At 47.0% G+C, this 13,144-nt stretch overlaps 1 protein-coding gene across 9 annotated transcripts in view; it reads right to left on the reverse strand.

Moving 5' to 3' along the window:
• Positions 1–316: 316 nt before the first annotated feature.
• The window catches only part of ANKS1B (ankyrin repeat and sterile alpha motif domain containing 1B), a 1,292,741-nt gene continuing 1,279,913 nt past the window's right edge, over positions 317–13,144 (reverse strand). For 5 of the 9 annotated variants that reach the window (XM_058308590.2, XM_058308586.2, XM_058308587.2 and 2 more), the window contains 2 exons: positions 5,694–5,861; positions 317–2,218 (listed from right to left, as the gene is read on the reverse strand). In XM_058308590.2, the coding sequence (XP_058164573.1) occupies positions 2,108–2,218; positions 5,694–5,861 (279 nt within the window). In that variant the 3' untranslated portion in view covers positions 317–2,107. Of the gene's footprint in view, positions 2,235–5,693; positions 5,862–13,144 lie in introns of all 9 variants that reach the window. The other 4 variants (XM_058308588.2, XM_058308585.2, XM_058308584.2 and 1 more) reach the window with 2 other exon arrangements.

Here is a 13,144-nt window from a genome sequence, read left to right on the forward strand (position 1 = left end):
TGGATGTAGAACATACATCTTTGCTGTTCTATAAAAACAAACCATTTTGGTGGTTCTTTTAGAAATTTCTATTTTTGACAGCTTCTCCTTACAACTCACTTTAAAATGAAAAAAGATGTGGGTCTTTTTGGCTGAAATTCAAGCTTCAAAGGTCAGTGTGACTTTCTCAGACTGGTTGAACTTGGAAATGAGCCTATTTTCTCCATAACTTTGCCAATTAAAGATCCCTTAACTCCAGACACTGAGAAGGCTGGGTCTTTGCTTCTGCTCCTAAGTGGAAGCGGGGAGGTGCTTACAGAACCATGCCAAGCACCAGTGGCTGTACAACTTCTGTTTTATTTTGTGTGCTTTTTTTTGGTAGGATATAAATAATGACAAAAATTACAAAATTTATAACTGGAAGCCCAAGCATATTTACACATTTGTTTCTGTTTCAGTGAAGCTACTATTTACTTTGCTCCTATACAATTTCCTTTTGGTACCATATTTTAGTGTTATTTTACTCTCAATGTACTACATACATATCAACAGTGAATAGGCAAAATATATATACAAGGAACTATTCCGTTCAAGTAATTTAATATTGTATTAAAATTTTTCAACACTGAACTAAAACCATACACACATGTCAGTTGGAAATAAAATTTAGTTATTCTTCAGAACTCACCAACTGATGAAGGTAAATGATAATCTCAGTTAGGTTTAAAATAATTATTAATAAAAAGACATTAAGACGGTCCCACAATTTATCAATATCTCTATAATGAACTTCAAAAATGATTCACAATATGATCGTTTAGAACAATATATGTTAAAATGTTATTTTTTCTATAATGATATTGGTACTGTTTATATAATTTGATTCTACATAAATATACATTATGGTATCATACAAATACTCCACAGAGACATTAAAAAAATTAAAATACCTTAAAGAAATGTAAGTAAATTTTATTTAATCAAATAGTAAGCAAACATTTAACTTTTTTTGTTTCAAGAAAAGAATTTTATTACTTTGGAATTTCTTCTCTCTCTTTTTTTTTCTATTTATTTTTTTCTAGAAAAAAATTTTTGCAATAGAATTTTATTAACACCTTTTTCAAACTCAAACAAGGTTTCTGTGACAGAAATCTTGACAGCAGGAGCCCTAGGTTATTTTTTAAACATGTTCTTTAAAACACTGTGAAGATTAAAAAAACAATCTTTGCAGGCTTTATGGTTGCGTTAGCACTTTCGGTTCAACACCAGTTGACTTGCCCAATTCTCCTGCTCTGGTGAGCATCATCAGTATTTTGCCACAACTGAGCCAGTCCTCTTGGAAGTAGCAGTAAAAACTGAGTTATTTGAAATGAAACCCAAAACATCCTTCACAACCAACCTAGTTTTCTTGTCAATGCATTAATGAAACATTCTTTTAATAAAAATATTTAGTACAAGACACATTTTTCTGTGCATAATAAATCCTTCTTTTTTAAAAATCATTCTTAATTAAATTTTGAATCAATCATTAGATTTAAAGGTTGTCTTTATCCGATATAGTTGACCACATATAAAATCCACAAATATAGAAAGTGGCATACAGAATTTCTCAGTGATCATGGGGATATAGTTTTTCTCTTTTTGCATTAAACAATACTCAGTGATACAATGATTTTACAGATGCTCTGTGGGGGTAGTTCTGTTCTGATTTTATCTTCAAAACTGCTGACAGTGAAAAATAAATCCAAGATTTTAATATTTTTAGGCAGTATTAGAGATCCCCTTTAATCTTTTTAAAGGTATCCTCCCCAAATAAAGCAAAGCAAGAATTGCGGCAGTCATGATTAGTACCTTGGGGTGGGGGTGGGGGGGGAGCTGGGAGTGTCCGCGAAAACTCAAGTCAACCCACGCCTCTCAGGGGTTGCGAATGGAAAGCCTTGGTTGCATTATCTGTCACTGGTGCAGAAAGAACTTCCCCACGAATGGCCAGCGGCCTTTCGCCCATGACAAGGCCACACAAACAGAGCAGTCTTCCTCCTGGGCTGGGTGGAAACGGAGGCGCGAAGGAACCTGCTCCGGGACTGCTTGGCGTGCAAGGCACCGCAAGGACGGGAGGACGGGGCGAGTATCAGAAAATCGTGGTTTCATACTTGGTATTAATTCCCCTTTTGGCTTCTTGTCCTGGCTCCACAATCCACGGCAGATTGGCCAGAGTCTTTTGCTCAGAGGGGTCGATCTGCTTTAAAACAAAAAGGCTGATGCCCGTTATACGGTACCTGCAGGGGCGCGCAAGCCTGCAGCCTAGCCTGGCATCAGGACCCGGGGCGCCCAGGCAGCACCTCGCGAGTGCTGGGATGTGAGCATCATTTGATCATTCTTTTGACACACTTTTACTGCACATGGGCTGTGTGCAGAGAAGGCGCTGAGTAAGGCAGGAACTGGATGTGTGATCCACAGTGAATGAGACACAGCTCTCGCCCTCGGGGCACACAGCCCAGGTGGGAGCAGGCACAGAAGCAGATTTCAGTCCCTCTGAGAAGGGACACGGGAGGGGGTCTGTGAGCCCACAGGACCTCGCCGGCCCCCATGTCATTGGGCCAAGGGGGCTTCCTGGAGGAGGTGAATCAGGTCATGTCACTGCTGACTCGCAGCCCTCCCGTGGTTTCCATCAAACTCAGAATAAAACTCAAAATCCCTGCGGCGACCTATGGCGCCACCTGTCTGTGCTCTTTCCTGCCTTTCTGGTCACCCGCCTTTTACCAAGGCAGGATTTTGCCTGTTTCGCTCACTGCTGTTTCCTCAGAACTTAGAAGCACTCTTGGCAACGCAGTGACTAGCAGGCACACAGTAACTACTGGTTGAATAAATTAATTAGTGAGCTCCAGGACAAGCCAAAGTTTGCCTGGTGAAGCGGAAGGAGGCAGGATCTGCGGTAGGAGGAACAGCATGTGCAAAGTCCCAGAGGCCAGAGAGAGGGCCTTGGAGGGTCTGACTGCAGACTGTGTGGGAGGTGGGAGGTGGGAGGGGAGAGAGCTGAGGGTGAAGCTTTGAAGAAACCCAGCTAGGCTATAAAATGGTTCAGTCCCCATAATTCAGAGTAAAGCAGGTCATTCCTGGGGAAGGAAAGGCCCGGGGTGAATTTTTCACCCAATAACTGCATCATCTTTTGGTGTTTGCACCTCTGCCCCTGCCCTTGGACACCTGCTACGCTCAGGGTGTGCTGTGAGCTTCACAGCCTGCCAGAGGTGCCCATCTGCTGCCTTTTCACGGGTTTTAAATTATCGCAGCGAGGCTGTGGGGAGGACTTTGAGTGTTTTCAGGAACCATGACTGTTTCTCAACAGTAAGGGAAATGGACACTGACTCCAGGTGAGGGCAGGATCTGGAGGCGGGTGAAAGAGCTCCGTGTTACTCTTGGTATGTTTTCCAATTTCCCAGCAAAGCCTGTAGATGACTACGAGCCCTTTTGACACCCGACCTTTGTGCTCCTTTGGAAGCACAGTCAAGTTGGATGGAGGCACCCGCCGTGCATAGATTTATCCAGCCCCCACGGAAAATGAATACCATAGTCCAAGGGACAATTCCAAAAACATTCTGAAAATTCCTGGACATTTCCCGGCCTAATCATTCATGAAGCTATCTTTATTAAATCCTCCCACAGGCCCTCATTTACCCACTCACGGATATTCACTGGGCGCGTGCTATGGGCTGGGCCCTGCTGGCCCCTGAATACATGACACTCACACTGCTGCGGGAAAGGCAGACAATAAGCAAGCAGGTAAGTAAAAAAATCTCCATGAATAAATGCTCTGCAGAGAACCGAAAGCAGGTAAATCTTCTTCAGATTCGGCGGGCGGAGGCCCCTCTGCAAGCAGCTGGAGCCTGAATGACAAGACTGAGTGGGCCATGCAAAGTCGGTGGGGGTGGGGTGGGGTTCCAGGAGGAGAAGACACGACCGACAAAGGCCTCTGGTAGGAGCAAGCTTTGTGTGTTGGAGAAACAAGGAAGGCCCGAGCGTCAGAGTGTGGTAGGAAATTAAGTTATGGGGAAGGAGCTGTGAAGATCTGATTTATGTTTTAAGAAGGTCACTGGTTGCTGTGTAGGGAGAGGACATCAGGGGACCACAGTGGAGGAAGGGAGTCTGTTAAGAGATGTGGTTGGGGTGGGAGGTGATGGCAGTTTGGACTAGGAGCATGACTGGGAAAGGAGAGGAGCAGGCGAACCTGAGACATGCTTTAGAGGTGGAGGAACGGATTGGCTGATGGGATGGGTGTAGACGTCAGGAGGACCCAGGAATGAAGGATGACGTCTAGATTTGGACCTTAGTAACATGGCGAATGGTTTGTACCATTTACTGAGGTGGGGAAGATCAAGAGAGAAGCACCGTTAAGGGGAAAATCAAGAATTCTGTTCTGGACATTATTAAGCTTCAGATGTCTGTTACATATCAAAGTGGAAGTGTTAAAGAGGAAACGGAGCCCTTAAGTCTGTGTTCTGGGGATGGGTCAGGACTGGAGAGAAAGAACTGGGAGCCAGGGGGTTGAGTAGGTGCCAGGCGGGAGGCAGGGGGTCAGGGGATGGTGCCTGAAAGAACGATTTTGAGAGGAGGCACAACTACGGTAATGATAAGGTCAGCAGCATGGGCACGAGGTGAGAGGAAAAGATCCCCGGATTGAGCTGTCAAGGAATAGAGAGGCCAGATGCTGGAGGGATCATCCTCCAGGAGGCTGAAGTTGCCCACAGGGATAATGGGAGTTGGGGCCAAAAAGAAGACTGGAAGCAAAAAGGCACATGGCTCATAAGGGAGAGGCCTCTCTGCAAATATTAAAGAATCTTCCTTTCCCCCAGGACCCTGGGGTGGAAGGTGCGGAGACAGAGAGAGGTAGATGGAAGCAGCCACAGGCATGTGAGTGGTGCGTTCTGGGGGATGCCTGCGTCCCTGCCGGAGTCCCAGAATTTCCAGGGGGCCGTAGAGCAGCTGGAGCAGAACCCAGATGGGAAACTGCTTGGGAACCTTCCAGCTTCTGGGTACTGCTACTACCAGAGGAGGCTGCTTTGAAGTCCTGAAAGCTGGTTAGGACAGGATGTCTACAGAGCTCGTAGGAGGGCAGGGGAGGAAATTCCTGGAGGAAGGCAGATGACGAGAAGGAGTGGCCGCACCTCCTCAACAGTCACCTCTCCGCGGGAGCTGTGCTGCCAGAGAGCACGCGGCGCCACGGCGCAGGCCTCCCACACCGAAGAGTGGCTCGCTGGGACCTGCACCCAGCCTGTGCACCTAGCCTACCCTACGAGGGGCAACTTCACTGCAAACCTGTGCAAACCTCTCTAGAGGCCGTGGGTTTGTGAGCGGTTGTGCCCTGGGGTGGCATGGCAGCCCAAGGCCTCAGGGAATGTGGCTCCCAAGATTTCCTAGACCTTCAGGGAAGATTCACTGAGGCCAGCAGCAGTACCCAGTTACCCCCTCACAGAGGTGGCTGCAGGGGAGAGTTTGACAAAGTGGACTTTTCTCTGGAGCCTCCAGCTTGGGGCAGGTGGTGCCCCAAGGCTTTGCCAGAACCGGACTATGACGATGACGGGCACATGCCAGGAGGGGACCAAGGGAAAGAGACAGGCAGGTCCTGGAGTACATGGCCCCATACCACACAGGAACCTGGCTAGCTACCCCCTTGCCCTCCCGCTCAAGGTTTTCAGACCGCCTGCATCTTTCCTACTTACCACCGACTTGCGAATGCTGACGCGGGGCTTGGGGATGGGTTTGGAGGGTTTGTTTTCAAAGCTCTCTGGAAGTGTGGAGGAGTGTCCCCCTTTTCTTGCTTGTAGGGCTAGCTGGTAGGCGACTTCGAATGCCTGTCCCAGTGTTAGGATGATTTCGTAGGCTAAGTTCTGCAAGAAAAACAAGAAAGCATTCTCCATGGGCACACTGCAAATCAGAGTGAGTCAAAGGGCTGAGGAACACTGGGAGGAGAGCTGCTGAGGACCTTGAACTACCCCACCTGTTGTAGCAGCTCTTCAGTGGAAATTTGTGAAAAACGGGCACTCGGAGTCCTATTTAGGTTGTCTAAGAGCCCTTAGTCACTGAGGTGACACACACGCTTTCAGCCCTGCTCAGGAGCCAGTGCCCCTTTCTACCCCACAGCCCTTCTCCCCCGCCCCTCCCTTCGAGGGTAACTAGTTTGGTTCGAGGCCGAGGAAGGGAAGGAGTAACTTCTGGTCCTTCAGCTGAGTTCTGAGAATGCCTCAGCCATGCCTGAGAGGAGGATCCCACACACTCCACAGGAGGTGTCCCTGAGAAGTTTGGGTCTTTTTACCTCAAACATCTGTGATTCAGTGAACATCCACGGAACACAATCAGAATCTAATTTAGGCTGAGGAGAGAGGCATTAGTCATGCTGCTGCGGCATCTCACGGCTACAGCGGCAAGCATGCAAAAACAGTGCTCAAGCAGAGCCGATTATCCATCTATTTCTTGAGGCTTTGCTCTCCCTGTGGGCCCACTCTATATTTTATCATCAAGTCAGCAAGAGACAGGAGATTCTGCCAGGCCAGGATGCCATGCCAGGCAGTGCCCAGGAGGAAGGCCCTTTTCTTCGGACCCTCAATCAGTCCTTTTCTCAAGATGATTTCTTTCTTTCTTTTCATCTCTTCTCCAGATACACATCTTTGATTTCTGCCTTCTCTTCCAAGCACAGTTCCGTCTAGTCCCCTCAACCAAAGTAGGGCATTTTCTGACCAGCATGAGGCAGGGTCTCCACAATTTCACTGGGGTCAAAGGGCTTCGAAGAAGTGGATGCATTTTGGTCACAGACACAAGACACGTTCTGTAAACTCACTGCACCAGCTGAGAACAGGTGTGGTGAATGCCTAGAATGTCTGCACGTGGTTTTTCAAAATCACAGAAGTAGCATTTTGCATGTGCTTCTATTGCAACTCTGCCCTCTCCTCTCTACCCATCTCCACTGCAATCAAGCACACTGCCTGGTTTCCGGGGAGAACTGTTTGGAATTGCTCTCCCTTGGTGAGGATGGATAGGAAGAAACAGGATGGTCTTCATCTTTGGAAGCTACGTGGAAGAGACCCATGGGTTTCTGGACTGGTCAAATTTTAGATCAATGCCAGATTGTCATGGTTAAAGTCAAGTGGGAAAAATGCCTCTGTGATTGAGAGCTGGTTTGACAAAGGACGTGTCTGTCTCCTTTGAGCTACTTGTTAAGAAATAATGGCCCTACAAGACAGATGTCTGCTTGTTGGAGACACTGAACTCACACAGCAAGCTGAGCACTTCCGTGCAGTGAACACTGAGCCTGTGTTTGCCTCCAAGGATGAGTCAGACTAGTAAATTAGTAATGCACCAACAAATGATAGTGGAGGAGGACTGGGAGACATCTCTGACCGTCGCTGCACAAAGAAGGCTCATCCCTTTCAACTGCCTACACCGGGTGCTCACATCACTGTCAGCCTTGCCTCTTAGTGCTCAGATGGGTCCCTGTGAAAAGTGGACTCAAGGTGAAGCCGCAGGCTCTTGCTCCGGTTCGCCATGACTATGGGAGATGGCGGATGTCCATGTGCTGGGGATAAGAAGCAGACATCTGTGCTCTGGGTGGGAAGCAGACTAAGGGAAAGCATCAGGTGTGAGGATGGGTGATTCTATAACATGCAGCCCTTAGATGCCGGAACAGTGGTGCTTAATAAGTGTGAACTCCTTTTATCATTCCACACGTTGCTGGAAGTGAGATTTTCTGAAAGCTCAGTGTCTTCAAGTGAAAGTCAAAGATGCTCATTTGAGCGAGTGAGATTTTTCACATGACTATTATGGAAAGCCTAAAAGGGTTGGAAAGGTTGGAAACTTTGCCTTTTCACTTTAAATTAGTTCCTAGTGTGAGGGAATTGCTCAAATGAGACACAGAGTCAAAGCTTTCCTGCCAAGTGGCCTCTCCTGGCTTGGATCGCGTTCTTAACATGCGGCTTTCCATTTTATTTTTAACATGCTTTAGAGTGTTCTTCCTTTATGAATTGCTATGGTAAGAGTAGGGCATTGTTATCTTTCCTGTATTTCCTGTCACCTCCGTGTCTGAGGTTTCGTCCCTGGGTGTCAGGGAGGAGCACCCTGTGGCTGGGGGCGTTTGCATGCTGAGTGCTGTGTCGCCAGCTCCACGTGCCATGGCCCTGGGGACCAGAGGCTCAGCAGAGGGGACTTGAGGACACACACACCTGTGTGTGGAACAGAAGATGATGTCCCATTTGCAGGCTCATTTCTTCTGTGTCTCCTAGTAACCGCCTCACTATTAAAAAGGGGAAGAGAGCAGTTATTGTGAGAGCAGAAGACTTTAGTAGGAAAAGCTGGAAAATAACATTGTAATATGAGAGAGGCAAAGGTGAAAAGCCCTTGCTTACTCCTCCAGCCAGGCTTGCCTAGTCCAATGATGCCGTCTGCCACTCAAAGCCAGAAACGCCACACAAAGAGTCTGAAAGCTCAACTGGCCCCTGTCTTCTGTGCCATATCCTGGCACCTGTGGGGAGGCCAATGCCTGGTACTGTGCCTGGCACACTGCAGGCACTCAGTAAATGTTTGCTGAATGAATGAATAGGCCAAGGACAAGCTGGAGTCATATTTAACAATACCAGTTATTACTACAGCTACCAGCAAGTAAGAACTTAAAAAGGCACTGGCACTGGGCCAAGCGCTATACTCATCTCATCTAAGTCTTACCGCAATCACGCGCAGTAGCATGTCATTATGCTCATTTTACAGATAAGGAAATTGAGGGAGAGCCCCAGGGCACTGAGCCATCAGGAGCATCTGGTTCATGCCCAGTGACTGTGGTGCCTGTCCCAGCTGGCCCGATGCCACGGACCTAGAAAGCTTCAGAGCTGTGATATGAGCCAATGCCTGTGACTCAAAAGCCCGCGTTCTTAGCCCTCCGCCCGGGTGGTGGCCCGTGTCCAGGAGGCTGTCATTCATTCTTCCCCTGCCTGTGCACACGTCAGTCCCCTGTTGACTCTGGGTTGGTTGTAGTGACTTGCTGCCAGTAGAATGGGCAGAAGTGACATTCTGGGACTTATGATGTTAGATTATAATAAATCTTGCAGCTTCTGCCTGGGCCTTATTCTGGAGGAAACCAGCCATGTGTAGAAAATCTGACTGCCCCGAGATCACCAGGCAGTGAAGATGTCCAAGCTAGTCACTCGGGGAGTCTGCCTGGAGAGAAACAGCCCTTCCTGCCAGCCGAGCCCAGGCTCCAGGCATGGAAGCAAAGAGGCCATCCCAGACATTTCAGCTCCAGCCGGCACCACATGGAGAAGTCCCAGGGCCCCAGTCGGTTGAGCTGTCCCAGTATCGCCAACCATTTAAGCCATGCAGCTGATGCCCCAGACACTGCAGAACAGAGTGGAGAAGAACAAAGAACTCCCGGGCCCTGCTCGCCTTTGTGACTCACAGAATTGGGTACATAATAAAATGGATGTTTTATGCCACTAAATTTTGGGATGGTTTGTTATGTGACAACAGAGAACTGGAACACCACGACACACCGAAGGAGGCTGACCCCAGTTCAGGGAGCATGAAAAGGAACCACTGGCCGAAGGCTGTGAGGAACATATGAACAGCACTCAGTGACCGGGGCCACTCCCCAAGCCATCGCCCCCAGCCCTGGCCAGGAGGAGGTTAGCTGAGGTGTGCGGCTCACCCTAGCTAAGCTACGGGGTCCCAGTAAGCATGCAGGTGTTCCTTCACATATGCTGCGGCTAGCCCAAACCAGAGCTGGAATGTCCTTTTCAGTCAGCGCAACGACACTCTCTCATCTCCAGTTACTACGTCCCTTGGGCTTAAATTCCAACTCGTTTAGCTTCACATTCATTCCCTCAGATCTCTCCAACGCTGTAACCACCGACCTTCTCCGACCTTGGCTCCTTTTGCCTCGCACAGCTTATTGGAAGATACTTGTTGAGGTGTTTCCAGCATGAGTCTCTTGCCTAGGACCACACTTACTCTGGCAATCGGCCTTGAGTATTTTCTGCCTTAGCCCATCAGTGAAAGAAGGTAGAGTGTGTGTGTGTGTGTGTGTGGCAGAGGTGGGGGAGAGATTAATGAAAAGAGCAGCATGCTCTGAGCCTCAGTTTTCTTATTGTAAAATGTGGATAATAACATGCAGTACCCACCTTACTAGAATATTTCATGAATCAATAGTATTTAAACTAATGTTAATGTCAGCTAACATCTATTCTTTTCTGCGTGGCATGCACCATGCTCTACGAGGACTATCTCATTAAATTCTAAACACGGTGGCCTAATAATCCTAGGCCCATTATTCCTGCTTTGCACATGAGCTATTTAAGGGTCAGAAAGGTTAAAGGTTAAGGGTCAGAATTTGCTCAGGAAGCCAGCACTTAGCTGAGCTTCGTGTTGAATGCAGGTGGTCTGATAGACCACTGCCCCTTAAAACTAGACCTGAGATATAGTAAAAGTCTTCTGTAAACATTTAAAAATGTGTTTAAAAATTAAATAATGAAGTTGGGATGAGGGAACAAAAGGCCATGGAAGTTGCCAGAGCCAACTGAGAGGCAACGTCTGAGTAGAGTGTCTTTATGATTCGACATGAACCACCAAGACAGGGGTTCCCAACTCATGGCTTGCTCTGGTGAAGCTGAGAGGGACATGAGGCCATACCCCATGTCCAGAGGAGGCTCTTGAAGAGAGAAGCAGGGAGTCCTCAATCTCCTAGGGGACGTTTGGCCATGTCTGGGGAAGGCGACTTAAAACTCCTGGCCTTGGAAAGCCCTTCCCTTCCCTCCCCCCCAGCGGTTTTGATCTGTGGATTAAGAACGGCTACATTAGAGGAACTTAACGAGCCATCATGCCAGGAAGCTAGATCAGGGGATACAGAACTTGTTTTTCTTAAGAAAACTGGAGACATGTGCTGGCAAGGTGGAACTGATTACCAGATTGTGGGCTCCTCCAGGCAGCCGGGAGGGCACTTTAACATCACCCTGACTGTACTGAGCTCCGTCCAGGGGTCAGGACTCTGTCTCCAGTGCCTGGCCTCTAGAGAGTGTTCAGTAAGTGCCCACTGAAGGATGTGGGAGAAGGAAGGGATCCACCACGTCTCTTGTTAGTTCCAAAGGAGGCTTGTGGAGAGATGAAGTGATGGTCCCCAACGTCCCCCTGCGCCCTAGTCACTGAGGCTGTACCCAGCACATTCATCAATTTGGTACTGGAAAAACTGCATCCGGGATGGTAGACAATCTTCACCCTTGGAAAAGCTCTGACCACCCCAGGTACTTAATTTATACAAATGAATGGGTGCATTACTAGTTTTCTGTGCTTGAAACTCCTCATCTGAAAACCTTTTAGGCTCAGGGATTCAATGACATATGTGTGAGAATATTCACTGGAGTGTTGTTTAAAATTTTCATTAATAGGGGATTGGTTAAATAAAACTTACTACATAAATCCACACAATGAAGTACTAGACAGTCAATTAAAAAGATAACTGAGTCACTTTAAAAAACTAGTTGAGAACTGTATGGAGAAATGTTTACACCTACACATATATGGTATCTATTTTTATATGTGCGTAGAAAAAAGTGGTATGTATTAATTTTAATAGTTGTTATCACAATGTTGGGATCGGGGGTGACTTCTGTCTTCTTTATACTTTGTATGCTTTGAATTTTATTCAAATGGGGATGAATTATTTTTGCAATCATAAAAAAGAAAGCTTTACAGTTTTGTTCACAATTAAAAGCAAAAGAAAATCTTCTAGTTCAAAAGAATCATATTCATTCTTTGCTGGCACCACCCTGGGGTCCTGAGTGCCTCTTCATTTTTTTGGTTGAGAGAACTGAGAACTGCTTTCCAGGGAAGATCCAGGCCCCACTTGCGGGCACTGCCATCACTTGCCTCCACATTCCAGCGGGCTGGCCACCCATTTGGTCAGAAGTTTTGTTTAGGTGCTTCCATTTTCACACTGGCTGTCCACTCCATCATCTGCTCAGTTGAATTTTAAAACACCCAGTTCTTCCTTTAACCTGCAGCCCCCAAGTCTCCTCTCCAAGGGCAGAGCAAAGAGCCTACCTTCTTTCTTAAGCCCAGCTGACAGTAAAGTTGCATGTGGACAATTTATGGAAGTGCAGTCAATCTATTCCTGTAGCCTGGCTAGGTTCCATCCCTGCACAAAGTCGGACCACTGTGAACTTGAACAAGGAGCTATTATTTCCCTTCTTAACAGCACCTGCAGAAGCAACGGCTGCAGCAACTACCGCGTTATATTGCTTATTACCTCCCAGGGACCAAGCTCAGTGCTTCATATGGATTATTTAATCCTTGCGAAAACCTTATAGAGTGGGAACTATTATCCCCATTTTACCTGTGAGAAACTCAGGATTACAGAGGTGATTAGCTTGCCTGAGTTCAAACAGCAGGTAAACGGCAGGGCCAGGATTCAAACCCAGATGTGACTTCACATTAGTCATTGCTTTGTGCCACTGATCTATCCTGCCTCACTGCTGCCAGGAGTTGCTGGTGAGACCCCTCAGTTTCCTTGAGGGACCTTCTAAGAAAGGTCTTGTGTTTGGGAGATTCATTGTAGGAACGTTGCCAAAGACGCTGCTGTACAATGTTCCCTCATGGAGATCATAACAAAAAGTTCTTTCACACTTAAGTCTCAGCGAAGTTTTGTTTTCCAAGAAGAAAAGGTATACTTTTTATAAAAAAAACTAACAAAAACCTGTAATAATTATTTGCCTATTTGTCTTGACAATCTCAGAATCAATTTTGCAGCTCAGCTCTTGTAATTATGCAGAACTTTGTAGTCTGCATGTTGATGTTAAAACCTTTTTCTGGGTGTTAATTTTCCTTTTTAGCCTATATTTTTCCTATTTCAGATTCTTGGGTACCTGTATTTTCAGTTTTATCAGACCTATTCAAGTCGGCTGCTTTAAGTCCTTTATGGAATGAGTCATGGAATAAATAATGTCCATTTGTTCACTTAAACATTAAAACTTGAGGGTTTACTAAGTTTAACCCATTACTGTCAAAACGGCTGACAAGGTACATCAGACCCGAGCCTCCACATCATCTGGTAAAAATGACAAAAAAGGAAGTGAGCTGGGAGGGGGAGAGGGCCCTCCTGGTCCAGGCTGTGAGGCTGCTTGGAAGAGTGGACCAACCT

The sequence above is a fragment of the Dasypus novemcinctus genome, chromosome 12 (genome assembly GCF_030445035.2).
Source record: "Dasypus novemcinctus isolate mDasNov1 chromosome 12, mDasNov1.1.hap2, whole genome shotgun sequence".
Classification (NCBI taxonomy): domain Eukaryota; kingdom Metazoa; phylum Chordata; class Mammalia; order Cingulata; family Dasypodidae; genus Dasypus; species Dasypus novemcinctus.